Source organism: Megalops cyprinoides, chromosome 1, assembly GCF_013368585.1.
Source record: "Megalops cyprinoides isolate fMegCyp1 chromosome 1, fMegCyp1.pri, whole genome shotgun sequence".
Classification (NCBI taxonomy): domain Eukaryota; kingdom Metazoa; phylum Chordata; class Actinopteri; order Elopiformes; family Megalopidae; genus Megalops; species Megalops cyprinoides.
The window spans coordinates 2328491-2342607 of NC_050583.1; the positions used below are offsets into that span (position 1 = coordinate 2328491).

A 14117-nucleotide genomic window follows, 5' to 3' on the forward strand; every position below is an offset into this window, starting at 1 on the left:
TTAGATATGCAGTACGTAGCGTTAGCTAAATCAATAAAATACTAAACTCAGGTTTCATTATCGCAATAGTTTGTTTTTCGCTCAATATAATATCAATATTCGGCTATTGTAGAAATTACATGTTTCAGTAATACTGTAATGTACTTAACCTGAAAAGTCACAGCACAAGTGCTGTTCTCAATACACTATTGTCACGCTTACTACTGACGGGAACTGTCCGTGTCCTGCGCGGAACAGGTCAATAAAGCTTTGATATTCCAAAACCTTACACAAAAATGGCGGCCCCCATGTCGTGGAGAAGGCTGGTGTACTCGGTGTACACGCCGGCCCTGACCGGTGTTTTCACCCGAATATCAGACAGATTCTTTCGGACGCGGGATCGGAGAAGAGGGTGAGATTTAGAAATATTCTCGGTGCAATCAAGGGAAAAGTCGCATATTTTCTTCCTGGAGTGTGACCGCACCGCGCTCACTGTCACCTGTTGTGTAAGCAGTTAGCCTGCTATCTGTGTAGCCAGCGAGAACGTCGGCTGTATTGTTAGCTTGACCGTCATTTTATAAAATAGCTTGCATGCAAACGAAGTAAGTCGCTAGCTAATATGTGCAACCTCCTAGAATAGAGCATCTTGCTGTTTAAATTGCACTGATCACCCTAGTATTTCTGCCATTTGTTCATTAGCCAGCTGTTTTGCTGCTGCGTGTCTGCGGGTGAACGGAGGGGGATGAGCCAAAGACATCCCCGAGTGTGAAGGTTACATAAACTGACTTAGCTGATAAGCTAGCTAGCAGATCGTCTCTTAGCGGGAGCGGACTGCAGCTTGGTTTGCGTTAGGTGGCCACATACCCTGCAATGTGTGGCTGTCTTGAGCAACCTAAGCCGGATAGCTAGCTAGATATGCCCTTCGCTAGCGGTTGCCTCTCATGCAGCGCAGTTGGGTAGCTGTTTAGCAAACAACATCCCAATGGCTACTCTGAACTACGCAACTGATAGCGGCTATGCGCAAATCAGTTTGGTTCATCATCATTACCTTTGGGGTACTAGTTAGCACCCTTGATATGCATACAGCTAGGTAGTATGACCAAGATGTAAAAGACCCTAAATTTATGAAACTTTCGCTTTGAGCTCCTGTCATTTTCCCCCACTGACAGCGGGAGATCCAGAAAGGCATGGCGAAGGTGCTTTTATCCGGGTCGTTTTGGAAATGTGGGGTCAACATTTAAAACCCTAAGTTATCGTCTGCAAAAAGGGGTCTGTCCTGCGTGGTGATACGGCCGTGATTCCGGAAGGCGCTGCGGTGCCATCAGCACGGTACTGTCCAGGTGTAGGGAGTGATGGCCACTTACAGTGTAGTGAACAGTACCGAGTTGAGGGAAAGAAACGGCTAGCCTGGTGGACTAATAAAGCACCGGACATGATGTGTAAGAGCTACTGTATTATCACTCCAGAGTGATCACCCTCAGTCATCCAGTGTTCTTAATGAGTTGCTTTCGAAGGAACTGTTGCGTGGCACGCTGTCTTAGTGTGTGGAGCAGAAGCTGGCCTGGCTGGTGTGCTTCTCTAAGACCCGCCAGAGTACAGTCCTGCGGAAAAAAAAACACGTTGCACACCCACCAGGTCCCCTCAGTTTACACATTCAGTGACACCTGAGGGCTGCTGGTCGCTGATGTATTCACCTGAGTGCAGTGCGAGTGTGCTGTGGCACTCTGTACATAACTGCATACGAAGGACGAGACGCAATACAGAATAGAACGTTTTATGGTTTCAGTACCTGATGAAGAGAGGTCACTAACTGGTTATCTGGATCAGCGTGTGCACGGTTCTGGTTTACAGAAATGAAGGAAAAAGAGTTTACTTCTTGTTCAGCAGTATTGATAAAGAAGAGCCTATGAACCCTGTAATAAATGACAGATAATTCATAGATGGTAGTTGTCCCTCTTGAGTGAATTGAGTGTCCAAAAATTCAGCATTTACACTGTCACTTTCACATGGTGGTGTCAGGTGACACTAAATGGACATATCTATTCTAAACTGTACAGAATAATATCAGAAATTATATGTATATTTATGTGTACATATGTATACACTCACACACACACACACACAATATGTATACAGTATGTGTGTGTGTCTTTGTGTGTGTGTGTGTGTATAAATATATACACATGCACACATATATGTGATGATATGATATGATGTGATTTTTGATGGTGTGTCCAAGGTAACTTCTTCATGTGGTGGAATGCCAGCCTGTTCTTTTCTTTATCAAACATTCAGCTGACATAATTTTGCGCTCCATAAATGGCACATATGCAGTGTAGTTGGGAGACTCGTTGGATGGAATTGAGAGGAGAGGTTGTCAGGGCGTAACCGTGACTGTGTGACAGTTCACTTGGAGAGCACAGACGTGACTGAGTGGAGGAGAGGAGCTTGCCGTAATTTTGATACCGTGGAAGTGCTGGGAGATGTTTCCCCTGCTATGAAGGTAATCTTTAACACTGCAAGAACCGAAACGTACAGCACACGTGTAGGATAGAGGAGTGATGTATGATTTATAGTTGTGTCAGTCATTCAGAAACTGAGCCGGCCTCTGTGCCATTAGCGGAAGCCAGACTTCAGACGAGCCGTGTGGGTGTTGAGTCATGGACCCGGGGGGTGTGTTAGGTAGGTGAGTATCTCTTCTTCTCGTTGCCAATGTACTGGTTAATGAGCATGTTCCTGAGTCATGCTTCCCTGCTGGGTAAGCCCTGCTCAGCCAGGAACAAAGGCAGGCTCTCCGAGAACAGCAGGCCTTACTGGAGCCCCCCCCCCCCCCCCCCAGCTATCCCTGTCTGCCCTCCGCCCCCTGTCCCCCCCGGCTGCAGGGTCACAGCAAGCGTAGATGGGCGAGGGCTCGGACGCGGGGCAGAGTTCGCCATCGCGTGGAAATCACTGGCTGAGCACAGAGGCAGCGTCTTGCTGCGCTGCGGCAGAAGGCCTGCAGCTGGGCTTGCAGTGGCGTGGTTAGCGGCCGTGACTCAGGAGGGGAAGTCTAGGCTTGAAACGCTCTCTGGAATCCCTTTCGGTTCCTGAAACTGCTCGCTGCCGTGGTCATGCAGAAGGGCTGTGTAATCCCTTCTGAGGAAACGAGAACTTTGATGAGCCGGAAAGAGGAAGGTGACCCTTTATCAAAGGCTGAGCGGGTGGAGCATTCGCAGCAAGCCGGTGGGCTGATGCCTTTTATGTCCCGACAGGGATGAACACGTTTAAAGATTTCAGTGCAAAGCGGAGGGTGCACTCTGGCTTTGCTTGTGAGTCTGACTGCATGTAAGCAGCAGCCTCAAACAGGAACTTGAAATAAATTGTAAGTTCCACGGAAAAAGAGAGTAAGCGTGGGACTTTAACCGAGAGGAAGCATTCTGCTGGACATTCCAAACAGGCGGACTTTTCAAGGTTCCTTTTATGACTATTTGGAATGTCCAACTAAATGCTGACACTTGATTTGTTGTTTGTTGTTTTTTTTTCTTCCCCGAGGCAGCACCCCTATTTGTCCTAAAAATGATTCATTATAACAGGGTAAAAACGTAAAAATAGGAAGGCATTCTGTCAGAGTGCCAGTTGGTATCGAATGCCAAAATCCAGTCTTTGAGAAATAAACTGAGCTAATTACACTCTGGAAAGTGCTGAATTCTGAGGAGAGCAGCGTTTGAACAGCAAAAACAGCAGTCTCTCGCGACGCGGTTTTGAAGGTTTTCTGTTTGAAAGTTTTTCTGTCTCTCCAACACTGTTAACGTAACTTACGGTAAAAAGGAAAACCGCTCTCCCTGGCTGCCTCTTTTTTTTAATGGAAACTGTCAGAAACCACCTCTTTTTAAGCTGTGGCCCTCCGTGCTGTCTCACTCAGGGGAAACGCATGCCACGAAAGTTCATCTTCATCGCTGAAGTATGTGTTCCGTGGCCCAGCTTTCTGGTCTAGCTTTCTTTCACTCAGACTGGATAGCAACCCCCCCCCCCCCCCCCCCCCCCCCCCCCCCCCCTCCCCGTCTGGGCTTGTGTTCTGTGTTCCTTGGCTCCACAGTTGGAAGTTGGGTTGTTAGATTTGGACGTGTGTGTTTCAGCCTGGTTTTGGCCTCCTGCTGACCCAGGGTTTACAGCTGAGGTAAAAAGAGAGTCAGCAGCCTCTCACCGTCTTCAAAAAGTGCCTCCTTGCATATATAACGGACCCTTATCGGCACCATTTTATATGGCCCCTCCTACAGCTTAGTGTCATCACTGCACTGGGGCGTTGGCTTTATTTCTTCCAGAGGGATGAGCGTCTCACTGCGTGCAACTCAGCTGGGGATTTGATCCCAGACCCCTCTGGTGATCCGCTCGACCACTTTGCCCAAATTTAATGGGCCAGGTGAAGCTTCTGATCTTTGATCCACTTAATAATAGGAAACAAAAATAAGTTGTAGGTTTAATTTTAAGGTTGTTGATCCCTGTGGGGAGCGAATATATCTGAGGCAGTGCATCAGACCCAGAGCCTCTGGTTAAGGGAGGATCCTCTGAGCCATGTCAGTCATCGCTGGTGTGCTCATCACCGTCTCTCCTGTTGAAATTGTGTGATTTTGATTTCGTGTTTCTCGTGTTTCCAGTGTCTTTAGCAATGTGACAGACTTCCTGTCACGCTACACATCCCGCGACGCTTCATCCTCGTGCTTTCAGGATTGATCCATCGTCCTGCTGAACCTTCGCTCACAGCATGTCGCAAGCCCACTGTTCCAACCCTAAGGACTTCCTGTCGCAGGTCAGGCCCCTTTCATACATGTCTGGGGCATGACTCAGCACTATTTGTAAGACGTTCCAGTAATGTAAGGTGTGTATGTGTGTGTGTGTGTGTGTGTGTGTGTGTAAGGTGTGTGTTTGTTAGGTATATGTGAGGCCCTCTAAAAAGGAAACCGTTGTCATTTATTGTAAGAGATATCGCATATGGCTGATGTGTTTTACTTATTACCAGAACAGTTAACGCCTTGTGCAAATTTATCGTGTTTGGATTCAACTCTTACAGCAGGATTTGATGTGTTTGAGGGAGAGGGCTGATAAATGGCTACTTGGTTGTCTGCTGTAAACATGTTGAGTGAAACTCCTTTGTGAGGGTGCTTATGACAGACCGTGTTCACGCCTGAAAGAAGGAGACTCGGAACAAGCCGGTGATTTTAGCGCTAGAGTTGTTCTTGGGACCTGGCAGTGAGAGAAGTGACCTCACGTAGAGAGAGGTGCGCATCGCCAATTTTTCCCTGGAAATCTGGGAGAGGCTGAACGGTTCCGATTCCAGAGATCTGGCTCAGCGTTTCAGGCATGCGGTGGTGACACACACATTTCTATGTGAATGATGGAAAGATTCCTCGGAGGTTACGCGCATCAGGCTTTTTATATCTCAGAACTCCACTGCTCTTTCAGTAGGAGTTCCAGCCTCTTAGATTTCTCAGCTTACTGTAATGCGCTGCCTTTTTTCCATGAATCGGCAGGTACACAAAGCAGTGTGTTCTGGGAAATGTGGTCTCCCGAGCTTCCGAGATCACAGCAGGGGGTTCAATAAGCCTCTTGTGTTTGCTTTTCAGAATGCAGGCCTCAAAAATCCTGCGCGCCCACTGCAAAGACCAGTTACTTTGATAGAACCAAAGAGGTTTTGCCAACTTTCCAAATAGACTGTTGACAAACCATGCTGACATGACCATGCAGAGTGAACAGTGAAGGCCAGTGCTTTTGTGCTTTTGTGGGGTTTTCTCCCTCAAAGACGAGAGAGAGAAGGGTGGAGAGGAGTTTCAGAGCTACCCACATGCGCACACACACACACACACTGCGCTCTTACACTCAGATGGTCTGCTGTACTGAGTGCATAGAGAGCTAGTAAAGGTCAGGGTTAGAGGACAGAGGTCAGAGCCCTGAGCGACACCCCCCCACCCCCCGGGCCTGCGCTGTGAAAGAAGCCATTCTTTCATGCCCTTTTATCTGTGAGGAAAACAGCCTGTTGTCCGCTGTTCTCCCAGAGTCCCCGGCATCTGAGGCCAGGCACTAAATGAGATTTCCCAAATGGGACTTACAGTAAACGAGCACAGAGCCCTTATTAACAGTCAGGTCGGACAGCGGAGTGCCCTCTGGGTTCTCTCCGAAATGGGCCGCTGTGGTCCTCTAATCAGGCTGCTTCAATCATGCGGGCTGGCACACGCAATGGTCGGGCCTGCGAGGAAACCTCGGCTCGCCTTCTCTCTCACCGCGTCTTCGGGAAACGCTTAACAAATGAAAGGGGAAAAGGAGTGGTGCCGTTCCCCTCGATTTCGCAGGAACTTGAAAGACCCGCACGACCGCGCCAGGCGATGGCCCTGACCTGAGGCGCTTGGTTTTTTTTTTTTTTTTTTTTTTTTCCGGGGGGTAGACTTCGCTTTTAGAAGCAGGCAAAGCAGGGCGGCTTTTTCACGCTGTGTGAAAACTCCCTCTTTCCGGGGAGTTTTGTGTGTTGTGCTTCTGGGATCGGCGGCTTTGGCATCGTGCAGCGTGAAGTCGCTGAGGGCCAGGAGGAGCGCTGGAATGGCTCTGGTGAAAGTGAATAAGTCCCGTCTCGCGCTGGCGAAAGATAGCGATGACTGTGAACGCTGTGATAGCTGAGGGCCGCTGCAGTACAGCCACCACACAGAGCGCATCTGCTCACCTGCCAGCCAGCTTCCCCCTGCGCAGCCCGGCTCGGGAGAGGCACCGTTGCCACATTGGGGGAAAATCCCATCTGCGTTTGGGTTTTTCAAGTGGACGGCAGAAAGAACAGGAAGGCTGCCGTGGAGGAATTAGCGGGTGACTTATTTTTCAGTGGGGGATTCACCTAATACACGGGGGAAATTATAGTGCCGTCACTTAATACAGGATAAATGTGATCTCTGAGCTCGTTTACTGTAAGTGACAGTCGCTGATGAGAGCCGTAAACAAATAAGCCAGAATGCATAAGTACCAGTCCCACCTGCCCTGAGCTTTGTGTCAGATCACAGCGCACAAGCAGGCTTTCTCCTAAGGACGTTAGAGGAACCAATTCACTGGCTACATTCTGCCCACTGTCACCACCGATTGTGCCAACACAGAGCTCTCAGATAGCTGTGTGAGGCTGTACCAACACAGAGCTCTCAGATAGCTGTGTGAGGCTGTACCAACACAGAGCTCTCGGCTAGCCCTGTGAGGCTGTGCCAACACAGAGCTCTCGGCTAGCCCTGTGAGGCTGTGCCAACACAGAGCTCTCAGATAGCTGTGTGTCACTGTGTTAACAGAGGTGTTTGCTGAAGGCTGGATATGGCAGTGACGGGTATCTGCAGTGCAATCTCTGATGAAAAGAAGTGGTTGACGGCGTGTTACTAAAGCGATAAAAGGTTCTTATTTTGTTCATTTGTGCCTCTCAAGCTAATTAGTAGTGCAGAGTACACTCAAGGTAATTGACCAAGATTAATTAATTGTGCTGCTAATTAATCATTAAAATGGCCTGAAACAATTAAAGCAGCCAATTCTGCTTCACAAATGGAGACAGCTGCTCTTCTTTAAAGGGGCTGTCATTAATGCCAATAACTGCAGGAACAGTTTGTTTTTCTGTTGCATTAAACCCTCAAACCTTGGCAGTGGCAGTGGCACCAGCAGTTGGCAGGTGATTGGCTTGAGGGATGTAGTCCAGCCTGATTTTCTGTGATCACTCTGGTGGAGTTATTATCTTCACATTTCACCTGAAATCTCGAAATCGCACCCTGACACGGTTCAGATGAAGCATCTGATTTTACAGCCAGCAGCTGTAAAAGTTCCTTATACAGCTTCGAGGTAACTTGACTTGCAAAACTTGCTGTCATACCTTGCGTTTCGCGTAATTCTCATTTATTTGCTGGAGCAATGAGGAACTTGTGTGAGTGTGAACTACACAGGCAGTGTCCTGCTCGGTAAATGTCATGCCTCGAGGTGTAACAGCAGAGTCCCACCCGGAGTTTTTTCCTGCGGCTGACTGCCATTCTGCCCCCCCCGTAGGTCCTCTGTGCTGCTCCTGGCCCCCCTCCTGGCCGAGTCGGACCCCGTCCCGCTGGCCTCGTCCCGGCCGCCCAGTTCCAGCGGCGCAGAGGGCATCCAATCGCGGTTCCACTGGATGGCGGACCACGTGCCGGCCTTCCGAGTCCCGGGGGGCTGCGTCCGAGTCCTTCGCTCCCCCGACGAGTTCTACCAGCTCATGAAGGTCAGTGCGTCCTGCCTGGTCCCCTGTGACTCCTGATTGGTACGTTTAGGTCAGCATGGCTCCTGATTGGTGCGTTTTGGTCGGGGTAAGCACTGATGGGTGTGTTGTGGTTGGTAGGACTCCTGGTTGGTGCATTATACATTGAAAGGGGTCTCTTCCTTATTTTCATTTGTCTTTTTTTAGCCTGTTTGCCCATTTGTTTTACTGTTAATTTTTAGCTGTTTGCTTCTTGTTAATGCTACTCTGTTTTTTTGTTCATTTTCGGTAATGCCTGTTAAGACAAATCTCATAAAGTTTATTTCGTTAAAAGTTCATTTCAGTTTGTCGTAAATTTCGTCTCCGCATTGTGTTGCGGGGGGCAGTGAATGAAGCTGCATAAAGTAAATGTGAGAGATTTACTGTGACTCTCCCTCTCATCCTGCCAAAATATGCCCCTCTGGGACCTGAGGGGTATCAAAAGTAAAAAAAATCCCAGGATGTACTGTTTTGAGTCCTCTTGTTTCTCTTTTGATTGTATTATTTTGGTACTTTTTGTCCTCTGTTTTGTTCTTGGCAGAGTTCAGAATATCAGACAACAAAAGTCCATTTTAAAACTTCTGATGAAGCAAATGTTTTGAGGCTGGGCAGAGAATGGGGTTAGTTGTGTGGCTGTCTGGGAGTGAGTGAATGTCAGCTATTCAGGCTTTTAGCGAGAGGCCTTTATTTTTGTGTTTCAGGGATCTTCCCGTAATGTGTGAGCGTAATTACCTGAAGCAACGCCCCTGGGAGGAATAGAGTGTGCCATTGTTTGTGGTGAAAGTGGAGCCCTGCTCTTTTTCACAGCTAAGGCCGGGAACATTCCTGCTCCGCCCAGTGCCAGATTACGCACCGAGACGCGCGTCTTTACACTCACCTGCATTACAGGTTTCCCTCCGTCAGGCCGCACGCCGAGCGGGACACCCGACTCTGGAGCACCAGAGTAATGCTCCATTGTGCAAACAGAGAAACACAAAGGCCGCAGTTTTACTGCCATTGTTAGCAAGTGAAGGTCAGGACAGTTTAAACTGTCACAGGGAATTGCTGTGACATACAAATATCAAGTATCGGGGTCAGAGAAAATTTGCACTATCATTCATGGGAAGAAGTGTCAGAAAGGAGGAGAGGGCAGACTCTGTCACATGGTTACCCATAAGAGCCGTTTCTCAAGGACACACCAGCAGTAAAGAAACTGCGGCTTCGAACCCGTGACCCTGCAGCCGAGTCCAGAGTCCTGCTTCCCTGACCTCCATTCCTCTGACTTTTCACAACTAAAGAATTTAACAATCCAAGAATAATAATAATTAAAGAATTTGATAATCCGCAACAAGCTGGCTTTGTTCGCCCGGTTAATGTAATAGTCTGTATGAAGTGTTAATATTATTAGTTATGCATAGGGATTATGCATTTTTTTGTGTGTGATGTGGTGTATACGCGGTGCAGAGACCATTGCTTGTGTCAGTGACAGACAGGTCGATCCCGCTGCTGTTTATTTGTGTTTTTATCAATAAGCTTTGCGTCAGAAATAGTATCCCCTCGACCGGGAAATGTGTTTATATCTATAGCCGTACTGCGAGGCATTGATCTGAAATATTTCACTTACATTGGCGCCTGACATTTAAGAAAAAGATACAGGAAATGTATATCCGTTGGTGTCAGAGTCTAGTCGAAACAGCGCATTTAGCATTGTCCTTTTCTTTCTCTTTATTTTTAATCAGGCACGAATTAGGACAGCTGAGAGCCGGGTGGTGATGGCGTCACTGTATCTCGGCACAGGACCCCTGGAGCAGGACCTGGTAAGACTGAGATGCATACTGGCTGCTGATCTAGGGTCAGACTGGACAACCCCAAATCCTGATCCCAACCACTGAGTGAAGAATGTTTTTTTTTTTCAGTCCAGGATCAGTAGGTAAGGGCAGGTAGTGTGGAAATGACATGGAATTGAGGCCAGGGGAGTGGGGTGACTTTACAGAAGTGGAGTAATTACATTACATTACATTACATTATTGTCATTTAGCACACACTCTTATCTAGAGCAACTTGCATAGGTTACATTTATACAGTTGGATATTTACTGAGCAATTCTGTGTTAAGTACCTTACAGAAGGGTATGGCAGCAGTGCCACAGTGGGGAATCAAGCTGGCAGCCTCTTGGTTTTGAGTCTTGCTCCTTACCACTGTGCTCCACTGCCGCCCTGACATGTTGTAAAATGACATGCATTTCCGGTCAGCAGTCAGTGGAGAGCAGGTGAGAGGAAGGATGCTGGATCACCTGGAGTTCCTCTCTCTCCTTGCAGGTGGACTGCATGCAGGAAGCCCTGGAGAGGTCACAGAGAGAGGGCGTCGGCTCTGACCTCAAGATCTCCATCCTGCTGGACTACACCAGGGGATCTCGAGGTGGGTGTGGCACAACGTTGCCTGTGGCAACCGGGTACTTTTAGAGGAAACAAAGCCGTTTTCCCCTTAGCTGGTAAACTCATTCCATAGTGACAGGTGTCTTTCTGGTTGAGTGAATAGCTGTTTAATCAACGTGTGTTTGCGTGTGTGTGTGTGAGTGCGTGTGTGAGCGCATGTGTGTGTGCGAGTGTGAGTGCAAGCGTGCGTCTACATGTGCAAGTGCATGTCTGTGCGTGTTTGTGTGTGCGTGCGTGCGTGTGTGCAGTCAGATGCAAGCTGTGAAAACGCTGTTTGATTTCCCACAGTATGCTGATAGACGACTGTTTCAGCGATCTGTTTGGATAAACGGTTAACCCTTAGAGGCTGGTGCAGTGTGATGGAGGGCACTATGATCTACAGAGAAGTGCTGAGTGATTTGTATGTGGAGCTTGTTCACAGTGATTGACAGCTGTCGGGTTTCAGTGAATTGCTTGAATTTTGCGTAAACCACAGCAAAAAAGCATAATGACAGTAAGTGATCTCACACCCTGTGTGCTGCATCACATGGCCGCGTTATGGTGTGGACGTCAGTCAGGATCACCTGTGTCTGCGAATGTCACCGTGTTTCAGCTGAAAGGGGTTCCCCATGTGAGGTGTCAGGTGGATGGGCGAGCAGAGTCTTTCTGAGCTCTGTCACTGATACCGCTCCATTTCTCAGGAAGTCAAAGTTTCAGGTGTTCGTTATTCCTCACACTTTCCCAGAACGTCTCTTCCTCATACCTGGGTCATGCATTCCTCACAATGAGGAGGTGTGTGCGTATGTGTGTGAGTGTGCGTGTGAGCGCGTGCGTGCGTGTGTGACTGTGTGTGCGCGTGTGTGAGTGTGTGTGCGCGTGTGTATGTGTGTGTGTGCGCATGTGTATGTGTGCGTGTGTGCGCGTGTGTGTGTGTGCGCGCGTGTGCACGTGTGTGTGTGCGCACGTGTGCACGTGTGTGTGTGCGCGCGTGTGTGTGTGCGCGCGTGTGTGTGTGCGCGCGTGTGTGTGTGTGCGCGCGTGTGTGTGTGTGTGCGCGCGTGTATGTGTGTGTGCGCGCGTGTATGTGTGTGTGCGCGCGTGTGTGTGTGTGTGCGCGTGTGTGTGTGTGTGTGCGCGTGTGTGTGTGTCTTTCGGCCTTGCAGGCATTTGTGAAGTGGGTATGTCATCATTTTCATGTTTATCTTTGTGAGGGCCAACCACAGGAGTGGCGGTGGCCTCGTCAAACTCGCGTTGCCAAGGACGCAGCGTCATGGAGACGAAAGGAGGCCTTCATAGTGTGGAAAACCCCTCAGCGAAACTACACTGGTAGCCATATGACTGTTGCTGTGGCAACAGGCCCATAAGAGGGCACAGAATTTTAATAAAGACAAAAATGAGCTGATTTTTATGGCGCAGCTGCGGTTTGAGTATCAGAGTTTAAATCTAGATCTCAGAGCATCAGGGTAAGTGTACGGATCTGAAGATAACAGAGCAAGAGTACAGATCTGAGAGTATCAGGGTGAGTGTGTAGATGGTGCAACATCTGTTAGTGTATAGATCTGAGAGTATATATGTATGCATGAGCATACCAGTTAGGATAGATGTGAGCGTATCAGGAAGGGTATAACTATATTTATGAACAAAACAGTGTGTGTGTGTATGTGTGTGAGTATGTGATGTGTGTATGGTGTGTGTGAGTGTGTGCGTGTGTCTATGTGTGCGAGTGTGTGATGTGTGTATGGTGTGTGTGATTGTGTGTGAGTATGTGATGTGTGTATGGTGTGTGTGTGAGTGTGTGTGAGTATGTGATGTGTGTATGTGTGTGAGTATGTGATGTGTGTATGGTCTGTGTATGTGTGTGAGTATGTGATGTGTGTATGGTGTGTGTGTGTGTGTGTGAGTATGTGATGTGTGTATGGTGTGTGTGTATGTGTGTGAGTATGTGATGTGTGTATGGTGTGTGTGTGAGTGTGTGTGAGTATGTGATGTGTGTATGGTGTGTGTGTGAGTGTGTGTGAGTGTGTGTGAGTATGTGATGTGTGTATGGTGTGTATGGTGTGTGTGTGAGTGTGTGTGAGTATGTGATGTGTGTATGGTGTGTGTGTGAGTATGTGATGTGTGTATGGTGTGTGTGTATGGTGTGTATGGTGTGTGTGTGAGTGTGTGTGAGTATGTGATGTGTGTATGGTGTGTGTGTGAGTGTGTGATCTGTGTATGGTGTGTGTGTATGGTGTGTATGGTGTGTGTGTGAGTGTGTGTGTGTATGGTGTGTGTATGAGTGTGTGTGAGTATGTGATGTGTGTATGGTGTGTGTGAGTGTGTGTATGTGATGTGTGTATGGTGTGTGTGAGTGTGTGTGAGTGTGTGTGAGTGTGTGTGAGTATGTGATGTGTGTATGGTGTGTGTGAGTGTGTGTGAGTGTGTGTGAGTGTGTGTATGGTGTGTGTGAGTGTGTGTGAGTATGTGATGTGTGTATGGTGTGTGTGAGTGTGTGTGAGTATGTGTGAGTATGTGTGAGTGTGTGTGAGTGTGTGTGAGTGTGTGTGAGTGTGTGTATGGTGTGTGTGAGTGTGTGTATGGTGTGTGTGAGTGTGTGATGTGTGATGTGTGATGTGTGATGTGTGATGTGTGTATGGTGTGTGTGAGTGTGTGTGAGTGTGTGTGAGTGTGTGTGAGTGTGTGATGTGTGTGTGATGTGTGTATGGTGTGTGTATGGTGTGTGTGTGATGTGTGTATGGTGTGTATGGTGTGTGAGTGTGTGTGAGTGTGTGTGAGTGTGTGTGAGTGTGTGTGAGTGTGTGTGAGTGTGTGTATGGTGTGTGTGAGTGTGTGTATGGTGTGTGTGAGTGTGTGTGAGTGTGTGTATGGTGTGTGAGTGTGTGTGATGTGTGTATGTGATGTGTGTATGGTGTGTATGGTGTGTATGGTGTGTATGGTGTGTGTGAGTGTGTGTGTGTGTATGGTGTGTATGGTGTGTGTCAGTGTGTGTGAGTGTGTGAGTGTGTGTATGGTGTGTGTGTGAGTGTGTGTATGGTGTGTGAGTGTGTGTGAGTGTGTGATGTGTGTATGGTGTGTATGGTGTGTGAGTGTGTGTATGGTGTGTGTGTGAGTGTGTGTGAGTGTGTGTGAGTGTGTGTATGGTGTGTGTGTGAGTGTGTGTGAGTGTGTGTGAGTGTGTGTGAGTGTGTGTGAGTGTGTGATGTGTGTATGGTGTGTGTGTGAGTGTGTGTATGGTGTGTGTGTGAGTGTGTGATGTGTGTATGGTGTGTGTGTGAGTGTGTGTATGGTGTGTATGGTGTGTGTGAGTGTGTGTGAGTGTGTGTGAGTGTGTGTATGGTGTGTGAGTATGTGATGTGTGTATGGTGTGTGTGAGTGTGTGTGAGTGTGTGTGAGTGTGTGTATGGTGTGTATGGTGTGTGTGAGTGTGTGTGAGTGTGTGTGAGTGTGTGTGAGTGTGTGTATGGTGTGTAACACCTGCACGTTGTGTTTGCAGGTAAGCAGAA

General features: G+C 48.2%; 1 protein-coding gene across 1 annotated transcript in view; it reads left to right on the forward strand.

Moving 5' to 3' along the window:
• Positions 1 to 275: 275 nt before the first annotated feature.
• LOC118787109 (CDP-diacylglycerol--glycerol-3-phosphate 3-phosphatidyltransferase, mitochondrial) overlaps positions 276 to 14117 on the forward strand; it is a 43221-nt gene continuing 29379 nt past the window's right edge. The window contains exons 1-5 of the mRNA XM_036542542.1: positions 276 to 391; positions 8005 to 8206; positions 9940 to 10017; positions 10519 to 10618; positions 14108 to 14117. The exon at positions 14108 to 14117 is cut by the window's right edge and continues 180 nt beyond it. Coding sequence (XP_036398435.1) covers positions 276 to 391; positions 8005 to 8206; positions 9940 to 10017; positions 10519 to 10618; positions 14108 to 14117 — 506 coding nt within the window. The remainder of the gene's footprint in view (positions 392 to 8004; positions 8207 to 9939; positions 10018 to 10518; positions 10619 to 14107) is intronic.